Source organism: Triplophysa rosa, linkage group LG11, assembly GCF_024868665.1.
Source record: "Triplophysa rosa linkage group LG11, Trosa_1v2, whole genome shotgun sequence".
In the NCBI taxonomy this organism is placed as follows: domain Eukaryota; kingdom Metazoa; phylum Chordata; class Actinopteri; order Cypriniformes; family Nemacheilidae; genus Triplophysa; species Triplophysa rosa.
The window spans coordinates 9,443,005-9,461,934 of NC_079900.1; the positions used below are offsets into that span (position 1 = coordinate 9,443,005).

Sequence of the window (18,930 nt, forward strand, 5' to 3'; positions counted from 1 at the left end):
GTATGTTTGTGTGTGTACAGTATATTATTAATGTTGTGATCAATACCCTTTGCTCACCATCTTTATCATTATCTATCCATATCAGCACTCTTGTGGTTAGAGTAATGACTCAACTAGAGGTCAGTAGGACAAGTTTCATCAAAGATGATAAAAGTAATAGCCTAATTTAAATGAATGTAGGTTACTGACCTGTAGCATTACGGTGTGTTTCAGTTTCAGTGTACACCATTTTGAAAATAAACAATAGTGAAGTTTAGGCTGTTTACAAATAACAAATTATGAATAACTAGAGATGCACTAATTCTAAATTTCTCCACCGATACCAGTTATTCAGAGTGATATCTGCAGATTTTTTATGTTTCTTAAAATTTTCTATATCACTGCTGTCCTTCTGAAACCTTGTATCGCCATATTTTGTGATTTTTATTTTTTGCCATAAATCATTATTTTTAGTCACTCTTTATGTTTGTCACTGGGTTTAGCAAATATTTAACCAATAAAAAGTATCAAAAAGTGCTTGACAACTTTGACAACACAGTTTTGAATCATTTTAAAAGAACAGCGTTTTTTTCCATTTCCCCGAAAAACAGCAAATTTGGACATCCAAGGTTTTGGATTGACAGGATATATCAGCCCTGATCATCGGCTGTTTTTAAACTATCGGCAGATAGTGTGAAAATCGACCGATACCAATTATTGGCCAACGAGCCAGTGAGAGTGTCCTTCTAAAACCTTGTATGTCCAAATTCGCTGTTTTTCAGGAAATGGAAAAAAAAACACTGTACTTTTAAAATGAATATATACTGTGTTGTCAAAGTTGAGAAGGAATAAATATCACGAAATATGTTGATACGAGGTTTCAGTAGGACAGCAGCTATGATAGCAACAGATATATCTCCACTGCAGAGAATGAAATCCGCACAAAATGAATGAATTAATACAGAGTTAAGGTCATCGCACATTGAGCCCGAAATTTGCGTCCGAAATTTTCGCACGTTAAAAAATAAATATGACCTCACGTTGTGTCAATCACATTTACACACTGCCTCCAATATTTTTGTCCGTCATAAAAAAATTAGGACCGGGTTCGATTATCTGCATTTTTCGTATCCGTAGCAAGCATATTGAAAGGTGTTTTGACAATTCAGAGACACCGTACAAGCGAGCGCCAAAATCCAGGATGGCGTCTGAATCCCCTTTGTCTTGCAACACCTTAGTACTGTATGAGAAACAAAGTGCGGATTACAAAGTGGCAGGTGAGCATATGATTGCGGAACAGCTTGATAACATTGCGTTCACGGGAGAAACTAAAATACTGGCGTTTCACAGGAGAAATAACAAAACGCATGGATGGCAGCAGATGGATGTGAAAAACGGGAGTGTTGACAGGTATGCAAGAAAATGCAGGCAGAGAGAGTGAGGACAACCTATAGCGAGGTACTGTCAATGGAGAGAAGCAAGGGATGAAAGGAGAGATAAGGAGAGAGGCAGAGCGAACGCAGGGTCAGGCTGTATTGTTTTGCGATTTTTTTCGAAACTGATTAATTAATACGCATCGGACTCAGTGTGCAAGGTTTCTGTGCGCCACAAATTTTTAGGATAACGAATACGAAATAACGACTGTATGTGCAAAGACCTTAAAGTGGAAGTTCACCCAAAAATCAACTGTGTGATTTTTTACTCACCCACATGACGTTAAACATGTTTAGAGAACCTCCGGCGAGATATTTAGGTGACATCCGAGAGATTTCCAGGCCTCCTCATAGACATCATGGTGTCAGTTTTTGCCAAGGTCCAGAAAAGGACTGAAGACATCGTTAAATTGGTCTACCCGCGCATAGTGGCTCAGTTGAATTTTTTTGAAGCGACGAGAATGCTTTATGTGCGAAAAACAAACCAAAATACCGACTTTAATCAATATATTCTCCTCTATCTTGTCAGTGTATGGCGCGCGTTCACGAGAGCACTTCTTCTTCGTCTTCTTCTTGGATGAGAGCACTTCAAAAGTAGACAGGTTTGTGCGCCGAACGCCGCATGGGGTTTGCCCCTATTGGATGCCGGCGCTCTGACTCACAACGCAGAAGTGCAACTCTGTGTTTACATGCAGGAGACGAAGAAGTGCTTAGTACTTTTCTGGGTGAACTTCCACTTTAAATCTGATTATTTTGGTAAATAATTATCATGTCATAAAGGTGTTATTTTGTACAAAGGTAATGTGTTGAATGTGCATGAACGCAACAAACCCCACGCTCCCCCGTTTCCAGCCCTGGTTATTAATGACAGGACTGGATGAATGAGAAGCTTCCCAAAGCTTTGTTTAGAACTCAATTTCATGCTGTGTTAACTTTCATTGATTCTGAATAAGTGATGTACTGATCTGAATGTACTGAATCAATGCTTTTTCAGAATAATGATGACTTTAATCTCATTAAATCCTATTGCAGTACCTGAATGAATTGACTATTTAAGCATCTACCTTCTCCTCGTAGATTATAATGTGATGGACTACTGTTTTGTCTTAGGCATTTGTTTTTTTATGCATCATTCTCTTATATGTGATTGGTTGTTTGTGCCCTCAGGTACGGCTGCTCAGGGAAGCCCCCTGCTGGCCTCATTACCGGTTCAGGGTCGCCCATTCCAGTCACCTCTGGACCTGAAACACTTCCTGCCCTTCCGGCTCAGTGGCTCCTCCCCTCTCAGCCTCTTCCCCAACTTTAACACAGTGAGTTTCCCCAACTTTAACACAGTGAGTTTCCAAAACTTTTCCAAACCTCACTTTCCCAGATGTGCCATCATTAAAGGTTGACTCTGATCATTTGAAAGCCATTATGTTGGGTCGCAAATGTCAGCTGTAAATGCTAAGAACAGTGCAGGTACTTTGAAACGTTGTGCAGAGGAGTGCACAACAGAGGAGTATCAAGTAACTCAAGCATTGGTTGAGATTAGAATCTAGATTTAGTTTCAGACTCTGAGGATATAGTTTTAGAAGCATCAGGTGTAACAGAGTTCTCTTTCTTCTCATATCTGCATTACTGACACACACACACACATACAGTATATGTACCATTTTGTTTATTGTGTTTGTTTACTGCTCGGCTGTTCATAATAACATAAGATATCCCAGACACTGTGGGTGAAATTTTATCATGTACAGTATATACGTCTGTTGATAGATTTACAAGCGGATACAGGTTTCTTCTGTGATATGATCTGTGTGCGTGTGTGTGTGTTTGCACTGGAGTGATAAATGCAACTGTCTCTTTAGCAAAGTCAGTGACCGTTCTCTACCTCCAATCTTTCCTTACTGCTATTCTTCTTTCTTCTCTCATCTACATTTCTTCTATTCTATTCACATCTCTTTCTTCTCTTTTCTCATCTCCTCTTGCCTCTTCTACATTCCTGCTGTAATATCACACTTATCTTTTGATCTACTCCGGTACCAATGCTAAACAATGGGTGACTTTATCAGGCACAGACACACACACATATTGACCTGGCAGTGTCCCAGCTGGTCAGGGATGACTGCGGATGAACAACAAGAACATTCTTGAGGCCCTAAAACAAATAGACGTGCGGCCAGCTGCAGAGTCATTGTGATGTGGCGTTGGTTCCCTTGGCGAAGGGTGTCATGGGAAAGTAACCGGGCGTCAGGGTTTAGGGTTGCTCTGGAAGGAATGTGCAGACGGCCTGGTGTTTGAATGAGAGGAAGTCAATTAAATAGGATAGTAAGAACTTGCCATTTGTATAAATGACTATTGTGGTAACCGTTTGAACATGACGTTCTCCCTCCCCTTCCATCAGATGGACCCTGTGCAGAAGGCAGTGATAAACCACACGTTTGGTGTTCCTCAGTCCTTAAAGAAAAAACAGGTCATCTCGTGCAATATCTGCCACCTGCGCTTCAACTCCACGGTTAGTGTGTACGGAGTGTGTGTGTACGTACGTGTGCAGTTGTGATGATAGACAGCGAGCATCACACTCTAGTTTGGCCCTTTCTTCTTTCTTTCTCATTTTCTCACACACATTTATTCATTTGGTAGCCGCTTTTATCCAAAGCGACTTACAAGTAGGAGAGCATATAACATTTTTGTCAACACGCTAAACAGTACGTAGCTATCTAAAGAGGGACTTCCCATTGATGTCTATTGCAAGGTAGAATTACTCCAGACTAACTTTAACCCAAACCCTAAAATTAAGCAATACACTAACACCACATGTCAGAATCAGTGATGTATAAGTGAAGCATAAATTCTGTCATAATTTAATTCCGTTGTTTACCAAAACCTCCTGTTTGACTGCAGAAGATGGAAGCAAGACGACGGAAGCAATAGTCTCTACCACGAAGCAAAAGACTACTGTCTCGTCTTGTCTTTTAGACAAAAGTTTATACTGCTTTCATGGTTATACATTTTTACTTGTACAAAGTAGCCTTCCCAAAGAAGTAGTGTAGTTAGTTGGCAGTTCAATGGTTACTTTATGTAAATTATTCAACATACAGCTTAAGAAGTGAGTGTGAATAAGGAGTGTATTTGCACTACCAAGGTGATATGTTTGAGAAATCAGAGCAAGCTTATATATGCATGGCATGTGCGTCCTATTTAATGTGTACAAAAATGTAATATGTAACAGAAATTACATTTTGAGGAAACTGTTCATTCAATCTTGTTGAAACAAATTAAAAATACAATATCTAAAATATATATACTGTATATTTTTTTTGCTACACTAGCATATAACAATTCAAGCAAAAATTTCATTAAGTGTATTTCTTTTCAATAATAAAAGTTGACTTGTTTTTATTACTCCACAAAATAATAAATAGGGTTCATGTTTTTTACTTAGTTTTTTTCCTATTCCGCTAAAAAATATTTTAATTTGCGTTATTCATTATTCATTAGTTTTATGTGCCTGGTAACTGTCATAAATGATCAGAATTGTTGTTTCAAAGGCTGTTCTAACAAAAAAAGAGAACCTGGTATAAGATAGACAAATGTCTGTCATGTAAACTATGTTTAATAATTGATCTTTTTTGAGTGTTGTGCAGTAATACAATGTGTTGTTGTAGGTGTTTTGCATCATAGTTACTATGTTGTGTATTTTAGCATGCCCCAAATGCTTTTATTCCACATTTAGCTGCAAAACATTAACACATAAAGTACAAACAAGGTCATATTTCAGAAACAGTATACATCCCTAAAACCATTTTACCATATTTTATCCACAAAAATAAACATGTGTAATGCACCTAATCATTGTGCATTTGTCCTCCTGCTGTAGCCTATTGACAAACTAGAGGAAAACTATTGAATAAGGATGTCGTTTCTAGCTCCGCTTTTGAGTTTTTACTGCTGTTCAGGGCATTTTTAGCCCAGATATGTTGCAGAAAGAAACCCAACAGCGTTTGCTCAGTAAGACATCTGAAAGTCTATCAATTTCTCATTAATTCCCTACTGCTCGTGGTTCACCATACAAGTCTCTATTTTTATGTCTGTATCTCTCTCACTCTGTCTCTCTTTCTCGTCTCTGTCTCTCTCTCTACAGATTTGATTTATAAGCTAGTGAAATGTACCATTTGAATGAATTGAATTTTATCTTTGATTCACATTTTATAGTGGAGGGGAAACTCTGTGTGTGAATCCGAGGGCTTTTTCTAATGGAGGTGTACAGTGACTCTTAAAAAATTTGGTTTCAAACGGAAGAATAATAATATTATTTCTTGGAATGCGACACCAAATGGTGCGAAGTAACACAGTCCAACAGCAACACCAGGAAAGTTTCAGAAACATATCAACGTGCTCATGTGTGAATACTGTATGTGCGAATAATATGTATGTGTGGGTAGGGGTTTGTGTAAACAGCCCTCCACCGCAGCAGTTTGAAGCAGACACAGTGTTGTCCCCTCAGCCCTGAATGAGGGTCATTTGCTAAGCACTTAAGAGGATTTGAGCGGGTTGATCACTCCCCGCCAGCCCACAAACTCATTTATTTCTTCTGATATTAGCCTGATATTTGCTTGATGAACTGAACCTCAGATTTGACTCGTGAGCTGAAAACTGTGTTTTTAACTTTTTCAGTTCAGTTTTTTAAATCATGCCTGTATGCTTTTCAACAGAATGTGTCGGTGTCGTTTTTTTCAATCAAATCGCTTTTTTAATGACCTCAATGTGCAGTGAGGGATTCACAGCGCAGCGTGTCATCAACTTATGTTCACATTAATTACACGCTGAATTAATAGTGTTGTGCAAAAATCTGGATTAGAGCTTCAGAGGATTGCTGAAGTTGACAAACTTTTATGTTTTTAACTATGAGGAGGTGTTGTGTTAAACTACAAGATTAGTCTGTGTGTGTGTTATTTTTAAATCATTTAATACAATACAATCACTATCTCTCTGCTGTGTAACTGTACTACACCTTGTCATTCTTTATTATTACTGTTTTGCATGTTTTTTAAAAAACAGTTGCCAAAACTATGAAATCACACAAATGGAACAATCGGCTATTTGTATACAGACCAATAAAATGTTAAGCATATCAAAACCTTTTTATTACTAAATATATATTGTACAGCATTTAGCCTTTATTCTTAAAATAACATATCATTTAATTCTTTGGTTTGTAAAGAACTTTTTATAAAGGTCATGAGAATGTATCCAGATCTTTGACTGCCAGTGTATATGTCTGCATGTTTGTGTTTACCTGTAAATCACTCTGTCTCGTCATTTCTCTCTTTAGAATCAGGCTGAAGCTCATTATAAAGGCCATAAACATGCTCGTAAGCTGAAGGCTTTAGAGGCTCATAAGAACAAACAGCAGAGACGACAACTCGACAGTGCACATCATAACCGAGAAAGAGAGCGAGAGAAGGATCGAGAGAGGGACAGGGAGAGAGACAGCGACAGACTGAAAACAAGTGGTCAGGACGCACTTCCTGTCCAGCCCAATGACAGCGCTGCGGAGGGATGTAAGTGAACTCACAGATGATAAGTGTGCAAGTGATCTGTAATGCGTATATGTGGACAGAAATGCAAATCTACGTAACTATGTCTTCAGAGGTGTATAAAGACCTAATGAAGCGTTATATTTTTATTACCTTAGAACAGAAGTTGCCAAACTTTTCAGCCCGCGACCCCCAAAATAATAGTGCCAGTGACTCGAGACCCCCACTATCCTCAGAGGTGGTTAAAGTATACAAACGTTGCAAATGCGCACATGCACCTATTCTACCCAAACGCGCATAATGACAACACAAAAGAGCACAGTCTAACATAATATTATTTTATAGCTATTTACTCATTACTTTACTTGTTGTTATACATAAACTATGAACTATTACTACAGATGGTCGAATTTCATCAAACTGATTCGAGCGCTGATGGATGTGCCTCTTTTCGTAAGTTCGTTAGTTCTGTGCAGCCACCGTAGTGCTTCGAAAGGCAGGGGGAGAGGTGGAATGAGCCATTGGTTGCAATTTACAACCTCACCATTAGATGCCGCTAAATCTCCACATTGCTCCTTTAACACAGGTAATGTAGACGTGCCCTGCAAAGCACATTTTTTGGCTCACCTGGCTAAGCTATTTGTAGAGTTCAAAAATCCATTCATCCTGTGGATTGACACGATTTTAGTTCTGAGTGGAGGACTTGTCACAGGAAAGTGCTGCATTGAAACAGAGTACTGAACAACAAGCCATGCACCCGAGAGCTCGGAGCCTTCGGTCTCCAATAATCTTACCATTTCATCATTTGAAACTGTCTATTCTTCTCTTCTGCCCAAACTCTATAGAATATGATTTGAAAGGCAAACAGAATGTGGGCCCAAAGGATATGAAATAAAAAAATAGAGAGAGGGAGAAAAGGAGACTTCCCATCCTCATGGAACGAGACCTAGAGTGATAACGTGAAAGAGAGAGAGAGAACAAATGAAAGTGAACAGAGAAGGCAAAAAGAGAGAGAGAGAACGCCAAGCTCATCAAATTGCATTTTAATATTCGGCCCCCATTCATAGCGACACAACAGAGAGAGTGCCGAATAAGAGAGGAAGAAAAGAGATTAGATAAGAGAGAGATTTTTAAAAAGCTACAGAGATGGAGAGTGAGAAGATTAGCCGTTGCAATTTTGTCTCAAAGTTTTTGTGTTTGAATTAGCGCTCGCACATGCCAGCACGCTCTTCATACTAGAGATACTTGTACGTTATAATATGTAAAATATGTAATATATTACCCTTTAAAAGTTAAGGGTCACTTGAGTAAAATGTTTCTCTCGACCTTAGAAATCTTTTCATTTGAAGGTGTATACTTAAATGTCTGAAATTAGGTTTGTGGACAAAACTTGTACCAACATATTAATTTATTTCGTTATAAATCTAAAATATTTTAAAAAATGGTTTGGAAATGGATGGCTTTGGCTGAATAATAAAGAGATATCAACCAAATTCACGGAGTTATGTGATAAAATGAAATATTCAATATTTTTATGCAATATTCTTAATTTTTAAGTTTTATTTGTGTTATTCCCTATATGAGTTTACTGTTATTCTAAGATGTGGAAATAAATTTTACAATGGTGGTATATAACCATAAACTGTAGCTGTTTAAAAAAATGTATTTACTATTTCTAGGTGCATGTTTAAGTAAAATTATAATTTTCGTTTTATTAGTGAACTAGTCACAACATTTATCCCCAATTCCAAAAGAAAATAGTTTTTATTTGCATTTATTTACAGAAAATTAAAACCTCACAATAACAAAAGCTACAATTTTTGGAGATGTTGAATACTGCAAAGAAAACGTTCATACTCATGTTTAAACAACAAAATACTAATGTTTTACATGTATTTTAAACAATTTAAAAAAATAAAAAATAAAGATATTTCTTATTATTTGGCCATTTTCATAATGAATAAACATGTACAATTTCCAGTTAATGACAAGCTCTAAAATATTTTATTGGGTAAAAAAAATGAGTTTTTGAGAGTGGGAGGGGGGCCTTTTTGAATATAATGGGGGGACCTTGGAGTCAAAAAGGTTGAGAACCCCTGGACCTGGTTTATAGAAAACATTCCACATAAGCTAGTAAACCTCACTTATTGTTTATGGTAGTATAGTTTGTTGGTTGCCCACCTGACTAGCGAGCTAAGGTAAATAATGTCTAATTCATGCATACATTCAGTGCATCAGTCAGACACATTGTGGGATTTTGCTCGCCGATGGGTTAACGCTGTCATTTAATAGATAACACACTCTCGAAGCCACTCTCATCTCATACACATTCACACACGAGAGTCAGAGCTAATCACTCGATGGATTTTGAAATCCTCTCATGCTAAAGCGCACACACACAATTTGAGCTGATTGCATGATGAAATTAGCACTGTACCGTTATTAAGCTCACAGCTGCAGGGGCCAATCACAACTCTACAAGCTTGTCAGCTGTTGTTAACAGTCATGAGATGCAGAAAATGGACAGGGGGAGATGGGAGGGGGTCTGGAAATTTCTAGAGGTGTCCTTTGTATAGCTGCTGTTGAAACATGCTTTAAATGCTCTCGGTGTCACGAATGGTTTTCATCATGAGCTCGTAGATCTAGTATGAACAAACATTTTCTGCATTTTAATGATATTATGACTCAGTCTGGTGTATGAAAATAGCCAGCATGTTCAATCCTGTCCTCCTTTCTGTAAGTGAGCTGTCCAAAACGGAAGAATTTCAAAAGTGTGATTCATAGGCATCACTTTTGTTTGAGAAGAGGTGGGGAGAATTGAACTTGGATGCATATGTACTGGTTGTGACATCACAAATTGGCAAAAACTAAAGCTTATGAATATTAATTAGGCAATGTTCAGATCATTAACATTTCATCATTTATTAGATGCTTTAGCAGATCTAAAATCATTTATGAAGGCAAAATACAAGCAGAAGAAAAAGTATAAAGATGCAATCCCTAACCTTTGCCTTATTCGGTTGTTAAGTGGTGACGTAAGGAATACCGTTTCCGGGTCCAAGCATCTATTCATTTCAAGTGGGGCTACAGCTTAAACAGCTGGTAATGAACACTCTTTACTCACATCGCATATTTAAATGGAGGATTTATTAACTCACAGTATACACTACAGTCTCCAGGCTTACGGAATCTCCGACATCAATATTTGAGTAAATTATGAAAAATGAATCACTGACTGGCCATGTGGGATTTCGTTATGAAGATAAAGGTTAGGATCGTGGTTTTCTGCTAGTTTTACAGCTCGCCTTGAGCGTATATTAACATTTTTTGTCGTTTGCCTATCGCATCTTATTGAGCGTTTGAACCCGGAAACAGTATATGACCTTCCATATATGGTGGTCAGACTTAAAGGGGTCATATGGTGCGAATACATGTTTTTCTGTGTCTTTGGTGTGTTATAAGTTGCCCATGCATGTATTAGACACGTAAAATTGCAAAAATGAAAGTGTAGGAACAAAAGATGCATTCTATCTAAAAGCGAATGCTCACCCAGACCTGCCTGAAACGCCTCGTGTAACCACACCCCCACAAATCTACGTCAGTTCGTGGTATGAGTTGACTAAGACCGCCCAAATGTTTACGCAAGTAAGGTGGGCGTACCTGTCAGTACAATTGCTTTGGAACCTGATGCTCCAAATATGGTAAGAGGCGTTACATTTCCATCACACGCTTGCAGTATTCGACCAATCACTACGCACTGGTTAACTGGCCAATCATAGCACACCTCGCTTTTCAGAGCGATGAGCTTTGTAAAAAATCTGCGTGTTCAGAGAGGCGGAGCAAAGAGGAGATACAAACATGCACGGTATGTGGAAAATACAGCGTTTTTGAACCTTAAATCGTGTATACACACCTGTATACACTACAGTAACCTGTAGACCACCAATTCATACATGAATTGTTAATTCATGCATTTATTCACTGATCTACAAAATGCCATGATCGACAATGAAAGATGTGGGAAACAGGTTGCCTTGAAATGAAGAATTATAGGCAAAATGAGCCATGGCAATGACCCATCCCATCCGTATATGACACCCTTGCCTGGATCACATTAGTCCATAAGGATCAGTTATATGAGCCCAATACAAGACACACACACTCCACAGAGAGATGGCTGTTACCCAAGGCAATTCTCTCCATTTCATTAACTTTCGCACATTTTTTGGTGTGAAGCAAAACCTCCCACACTCACAAACACACATGTGCTCGCACTCACACACATCTCTGATCTACACACGTTTCAGTTTGGTTTAATGCACTTGTATCCCTTAAGAAATCCCCTTTTAGGGAAATTGGTATAATGTAAATCTCAATGAGGCACACAAGGATCAGTTTACTAGTGTCTCCGGAGAAGGGAATTCAACATGATCACACACATGTAAAAAGATTGTGAATATGATTTGGGCTTTGCTCTACACAGACACGCACACAAAGCCATTTCACATGTTAAAACCCTGTTAAATTACTCAAACAAAGCTATGACATTAGAAACAATACAGTCAGTGTAAAGGTCAGTTCAGTTCTCTCAGATGCTTCATAAATTCACAGCTATTGCGTACATTACATGTCATGTAGAAGTGAATCCCGCTCATGTTTGCCTCTAGACATATAGAACATAAAAAATTAGATTTGACTGCAAAATGCCATCAGTGGTCCAGGCTATGCTTGTTTGCTACTAATTTGTCATTTGGCTGCTGCTTTTATGCAGACTGATTTACAGTAAACTTACTGGTACAATCATCTTAGAACAATCTGAGTTTAAAAGCAGTAGGGAAATTTGCTTTATATATTTCTTTAAAGTTCTGTTAAACACAAAAGAAGATATTTGGCAGAATGTAGGGAAGCAAATAGTTCTGTGGCACTTTTGACTACCATTGTCATTTTTCCTACTATGGAAGTCAATGGTTGGTTGGTTGCAAGCATTCTTCCAAATATCTTTCTCTGTGTTCATCAGAACAAAGAAATGTATGCAGATTTGGAACAAATTAAGAATGAGTAAATGATGACCGAATTTTTGTTTTTGGGTAAACTTGCTCTTTAAATGCCTTTTCCCAGACTTGTTTATTTCTTTGTGTTTACAGAAACTGATGGAGCTCTTCATATAATTTTTTTCTGCCCAGGCTGCTACGGCCCTGCTCTTCTGTTTTAACAGATCAAAGAGAAGGACACAGCACTTAAGTTTCAAAGGCAGATATAAATAAAGGGTTAGAGGTTCAAAACATGAACATCAGTCTATAAAAATCTCAGTCTGAATAATGTTACATTGACAACAACAGTTTGAACGTGTATGTGTGTGTGTTTGTATTCCTGTGTGCTGCACATTTCTATCAATTTGGAGTTGAGCCTGTTGCTAAATTACAGCCAGCAGACGTTCAGATGTTTGGGCGGAAAGGATGGTTTAATGCTTACGTAATAATGGTGCTCCACTGTTGGCTTACTAGTTGCAGCTGTCTCCTAGATCACTGGTTCTCAAACTGGGGGCCCAAGATGGTTCCAGGGGGGCCACAGATTTTGTGGCATTTTAGAAATATAGATATTTATCATAAATTTTGTGCAATCAAACATCAGAAAAACAACGCCACCAACCAAAAGAACTGATGTTTTAGCATTGTTTAACTGAATATTTTAAGTTCAAGATTATAAGTCTTTATTTGGGGGGCCGCAAAGCAATGCACTCTACACAAAGGGGGCCTTACAACAAAAAAGTTTGAGAACCACTGTCCTAGATAGTCCGTTGTAAGCTTTTTTGCCTGTGTGTACTGAAGTTGTGAAGTTGCATTTTTGTACCACTGTACACTGAAAAGACACTCAAAAGGCTTAGAGTTTAGTGTCTGAAAGTTAAATAAAGCTCAACCACTAAAAATATCACTCTATATACATACAGTATATATAGCAGATTGACTCTCTCTCTCTCTCTCTCTCTCTCTCTCTCTCTCTCTCTCTCTCTCTCTTCTCTCTCTCTCTCTCTCTCTCTCTCTCTGCAGCTGCGGTCTTTGACTCAGACTCTGTCATAAGGGTGGACAATGCTCACTCCAGTTCCGTGGTCTTAACGCCTACATCAGAGGTGTCATCTGCAGACCTGTCCGACTCTTCCCCTCAATCGCAGCATACAGATAGCCCGCCGGATGCCTCTGTTGTCACCAGCGAGCAGGACAGCCCTACAGGAGAAACACAGGCTGAGAAGGACCCCAAAAAGACCAAACAACACCTGCACTGTCCCATCTGCAAAGTTACAGTCAATTCCACCACTCAGATGGAGGCTCATAACAGTGGTGTGTATCTGTATGCGTGCGTGTGTGTGTTTGTGTGTGTTGACATATCGTGAATAACGTTCTACTTGTTTGCTAGGCACCAAGCATAAACTGATGATGGAAGGACAAAGTGTTTTGCCAAGACGGCGAGGAAAAGCAATGTCATCCCGTACCTCATGTAAAAGCAAGCGATTGGCCAGTAAGGGAAGTGTGGGCGTAGCCAGCAAGAGCTTCTACTGTGAAGTTTGCGAGATTCATGTGAACTCTGAGACTCAGCTGAGCCAGGTAACAATCAACAAACATTTACACCTGCATACACATGACACAATAGAATAATTATTATAAATTAAATTAACATTTAATTATATATGAAGACTTCATTTGCAAAAACAAATGAAGTTTCTTTATATTCAAAAATCATGTTTTTTATAATAATAAAGTAAGTAATAATACAGCTAACTAACCCAATAAAACACAATAAAAACATAACACAATAAAAAAACATGATTTTTGAAAAACCAAAAGTGCTTCTGGACCAGTGTTTACAGCTTGCAAATTGGTCTATATGTATAGTTTGATGAGTGAGACTGTGCATGTGTGTTGGTGGTCTTGTGTCCACTCAGGCCTGCAGAACATGACATTTAATGGTATTTCATGCTTCCCTTAACCCGCTACAGTGTAAAGTGAACAAGAACAGCCTGTTGAGAGACTAAAAAGAGAGAAAATGCTGATGTATGAATTGTCTCGTTAAAACTTGTAGAAGGACATTGTGTAACAAACTTGTCATGATATCAGGATTGAAAAACTCATTTTAAATCATTATATAATAATCTCTGTATTTATTTGTTCTGTCTAGCACATGAACAGTCGAAGGCATAAGGATAGACTGGCTGGGAAGCCCCCTAAGCCCAAGTTCAACCCTCACGCCAAGAGCCAGCCTTCCTCAGCAGCATCGGTGAACACACACAAACAAATACACACACACACACACATACACGCACACGCACACACTGAATTATAGCAACTGAGCACTGTTGATCTCTCACAGCAGAGCATCAGGTGGAATGGTTATGCGAGCAGTGCAGTGTCTGCAATGAAGAAAGTCATCACCCAATGCAATCTGTCCTCTCTGACCTCACAGGTGAGTGACAGACCTTTAGGCCAATCAGCAGCTCACGGTTGCAATGTGTGTTACGTTAGCTTCCTGTTTGGAGAATTTCAGAATTTCTTTTTTCATGCTTTCGCTTAAATAAAACGTTGTGGCTTTTTTGTCATGCATTGTAATTGATCATCTCTCTGTCTTTCTCTATCTTTCTCTCAGACTAAGCTGATTCTACAGAAGCACTTGACAAAAAATCTAACCGCCAACTTTTTGCCCACCCACTTAACTCCGCCCACCATCTGCACCGTCGCAGCCAATCCGCTCGCTCTCCGTCACCCAGCGGGCACGGCTTTCATTCAGACGCCAATCCTCGGCCCCGCCCTCTTTCGACCGGCGCCTGGACCTCTGAGAGCCACGCACACTCCCATTATTTTTTCACCTTATTGAGTACCCAAGCTTCTTACGATCTTATTAAGATCTTACGATCTTAGTCTTACGATCTATTCACAGCACCGACAGTCTCTGTACAATCTCGTGCCCCTACTCTCTCCAAGATACACACGCAGATTAAAAAAAAAAACACACTCCATTAATGTTCCCTATAACCCTCAAAGACTGTGCCCTATATGGGTCACTCTTGAACTATGCAGCAAAGGGAGAGAGTGTGTGATATATAGAAAGAGAGAGAGAGGGAACGCATGAGATATTATAGACGGAAGCAAGACCCGTTATTGGGAGGGGCTTCAGCGCAAACACCAGCCCACTATGCAGATAAACGTTTGATTGACAGGACACGCTGTCCTAGGAACGGCTGCTAAGGCGATGAAAAAGAATCTCTATGAAATGGATATTTAGCTTTGCTTTAGATATTTATCATTATACAGATATTAATCAGGTTTTTCTTCTATAATTTAGTAGAGAAAGCCAATGTTAGAGACCTATAACTGCTCTAGCTGTACGTTTAGTGAGGAAATGCAAACATCCCTTTACTTGATGCATTTTTTTAATTCTTTTTCAAATGTCTGTTTTCACGGCATTCCACATGTCCTTGGTCTGTGTTCACACGTTTCGAGTAACCTCATCTGACCGGCTTTCCTTACAAACACAAACCTCATCGGTCTGTCGGTTTACAGCTGCTAAAGCTCACTGTCATGGGTAATCACACAGTAATACCGAGTGTGAGTCTAATAGGAGAAGGTGACAATTTTGTAGCACAGCAACGCTCTAATTCTTCGCTCGCTCTCAATCAGTCCCAATTTTCTCAGTGTTGATGCATAGATTAGATGATTCGAGATTGCAGATGCTCACACACTTACACACACAGTTTCAGATGAGATGATTATGGTCGAGTCACAATTTGACGTGGCCTTTTATGTCTGCATATTTCGTCCTCAGTAGTCCCTCATTACGGCCTGACAAAGGTCAGCGTGCCTGTCAAAATCTCCGTGTTCCATCTCGATTGAGATCTAAAGCCACAGCATGTTATTTGTTTGTTGTATGTGTGTGTAAATGATCCTGAACCTGTCATGAGTTCATTGCTCCTTTGTTTCTATTCAACAGAAGGAAAACATTAGGGGTTTGTTTCTGGAAGCGTTCACCGGTTTAGTGGCTGAGATGAGCCATTGCCAACACATAATGACTTTAATAGCGGTTGGTGAATATATTAATACTATAGAAAGGGATTTTTGGTGCAATAATGTTACAAGAATACACAGTGTATTGTGTATAAAAATATCAAAATGAAAACGTGCGACAGGCTTATATTCAACGATAGGGAAATGAAACGATCAAAACATTGACTTTCTAAGGCACTTTTTGCAATGTCTGCCGCTGTGTCTTTGAATCATCTTTATTTACTTCTGGTTTCCAGCAAATATTGATAGGCCTATATGCAATTAAATGTTTTAAACTAATAACAGCCCTAATCGAAAACTGACTACAAGCATACAAACTGTTACAAATCTGTCAAGAACAGATTATTGACCCAGGATGGTCATCTGATGGTCTTGGGTGGATCTCCAGACCTTATAATAGCAAATAGGTGTTGATGTTGAGTCTATGTTGTTTCACTAAAGCCATCGTTCGTCTGTTTTTCTTTCAATGTGTCCACAGAGCTTTTTTTGTAAATATTTTATGAATACATCTTTTAAAAGTGATCTATGAGTCAATAACATTTATAATATATTCACTAAGAATTAGAGTAAATATGTAGAATTTTATGAAATGTTTAATGTAGATGCTTTATCTGGTTATTGTAATTAATGTGATGATAAGAACGATCTCTTCTTGATGAAGTTAATACTTTTGTTGCCATTTCAACAGAAATAAGCAGATAATCTAATCTGAAGTAGATAAGTTTATGTAGTTTTCATGTCAAATTGTAAGTGCTTTGAGAGGATTTTGAGGGGACGGAATATAATGCTAAAAACGGGCCGTTTGAGACCCTAAACACCCAGATAAGGGCGTCACAGTCTTGGTCATGGGTGAGTCTCATGCCCACTCAGGGCTCTTGCTTTCCAGACGAGGAATCGCCCTTCGGGAATGAAGCCTGGGGCCTTGAACAGAGCTAACCAACAACAGCCATATTGAAACCAAGCTGCAAGAGGCACAACATGGACAAATTCTGACTTTTCCTGAGGACACTTTAAAACAGAGACTTTGCGTGGACTCCATGATTTGTTTGTTTGTGTGGACGTGCGTTTTGATAACTCCTGAACATCACACCAATCCATCCTCCATAGCTAGAAGATCCATAGAAAGACAAAATGTGAATGACAAATAACATTATCTCAGTGAATATTGGTTTCTTGAGGCACCACTGACACAATTATTCCATTTCTAGATGTGTCATGAGGTCCATATGTTTGGTTACGATATAAGTGTGACTGGCAAGTTAGTAGTTTCACATCGTTCATAACGTAACAGTTCAAAAATATCTTTATATTATTTTGTTTGTTAGGGGCTTTGTTTGTTTCAGTGTAGTGAAATTCAGTCTTTAAGCAATAATTGCGGATACTGGAGCATTTTTAAGAAAATAGGAAGATAACTTAGTTTCTCTCCCTCAGTCTGTCTTGTACGTTTTTCCTCTTATTGTTTGGCGAGTTCTTCTCACAATCACAATAACACTGGAAACGGCTTCATTTGACTTTTTTTCTTGGGCATCTGATGTAATGGAACATTTGCTGTGTCACAGGGCACTCCTGGAAACATCCGTTGCCAGTGGTGACAAGACAAGTGGATGGCATTTTTAATTTCTTCCACATACGTCCACTGTGCTTCAGGACAATTTGACCATTCACACACAGACACACACATCTTTCTTTCTGCTTTGTGCCAAACTCTACTATGATAATGCCTAAATGCCATATTATTTTTTCAATAGTATTTTTTTCTTACACGGAAAAACATACAATCATAGAAACACATCGTGATCAAAAAGCACACAAGTATTTCTCCCATAAATATGCATCTGTTACAAACTCATGGAGCCGCGTGTGCAAGTGTGTGTGAGCGTGCGCGCGCGTGACTGTTCTACAGAAAAATATGTAAATTGTGTCAAATCCAGCTAGATGTTTTAAAGGCATGAACCAAAATGAGAACATTTAAATAATGCTTCTAAAAAGGGACATGGCCAGTATTCCGTAATTTAAATATTGACAGACATCATACTTGTTCGCTGTACTCGATGCATTTTTTGTTTGTTTGTGACTGCACCGAACTGTCATCTGACACAAAGAGAAACGTATTTTCATAGGGTTTTTGTTTTCTGACTCATTTGCTATTTCTCTGTACAGGGTGTGTATGAATGCGTGAAAACGAAATAAAGCAGAGAATGAGAGAGAGAAATAAATCGATTAGATCTTCCACCTCAGCGCTCTGGCTTTTCTTTTATGGGATTGTGGTGCTGCTTATTGACGGGAGCTTGACAGCTTGCAATGGCGTATTGCTTAATTACAAACACGTCGAAACTCACGTAAACTTGTAAACTCACCAAACGTGCTACAGTCCATAATTTGTAAAGCTGTCTGTCCGACACACTCGATGATACACACACGGTAGTTTAGGTTTAGTCGTTTTTATTATGTCGCGCGATATTAATGATCGGGTGCCACCCTGTGTTTATAAAGAGTACTGCAAGAAGGCTGAAGCGAGCAAACAGGTGCACACTCAATTTATTTTGGCTATTTTCACAAATGATGAATGGCTATTTTCGCCTTCTTGAAAACCTACAAATAGCTTTATAAAAGTAATATATACGTATTTATTTTTTGTCACTAACATTTTACTAGAATATGTTTAACAAATTACAATTTTGAATGCTGTGGGGCTCTGTTGTTAATATGTTGACTATTACTAAACATTTTAAAATTTCTAGTCGCTTACTTTTTATGAGTTGTCAAATATCACACAAGTTGTTAAAAAAACATATTACTAGCAACTAAACCAATAATAGGTGCTGGTGTCTAGTCTAGTCTAGTGCTTTTTTCGGCAATGCAATAAATGAACCATTTTTAAAGGGAGGATTAGGATAGCTTAAACTAACCATTAACTTCAGACAAATTGTTAATCACATACAG

The 18,930-nt window shown here is 38.6% G+C and overlaps 1 protein-coding gene across 6 annotated transcripts in view; it reads left to right on the plus strand.

Moving 5' to 3' along the window:
• znf385c (zinc finger protein 385C) overlaps window positions 1-18,463 on the plus strand; it is a 70,787-nt gene extending 52,324 nt beyond the window's left edge. For 2 of the 6 annotated variants that reach the window (XM_057346657.1, XM_057346660.1), the window contains 8 exons: window positions 2,580-2,746; window positions 3,802-3,912; window positions 6,733-6,961; window positions 12,985-13,272; window positions 13,349-13,536; window positions 14,108-14,206; window positions 14,300-14,392; window positions 14,573-18,462. In XM_057346657.1, coding sequence (XP_057202640.1) covers window positions 2,580-2,746; window positions 3,802-3,912; window positions 6,733-6,961; window positions 12,985-13,272; window positions 13,349-13,536; window positions 14,108-14,206; window positions 14,300-14,392; window positions 14,573-14,800 — 1,403 coding nt within the window. In that variant the 3' untranslated portion in view covers window positions 14,801-18,462. Of the gene's footprint in view, window positions 1-2,579; window positions 2,747-3,801; window positions 3,913-6,732; window positions 6,962-12,984; window positions 13,273-13,348; window positions 13,537-14,107; window positions 14,207-14,299; window positions 14,393-14,572 lie in introns of all 6 variants that reach the window. The other 4 variants (XM_057346658.1, XM_057346659.1, XM_057346662.1 and 1 more) reach the window with 4 other exon arrangements.
• Window positions 18,464-18,930: the final 467 nt, after the last annotated feature.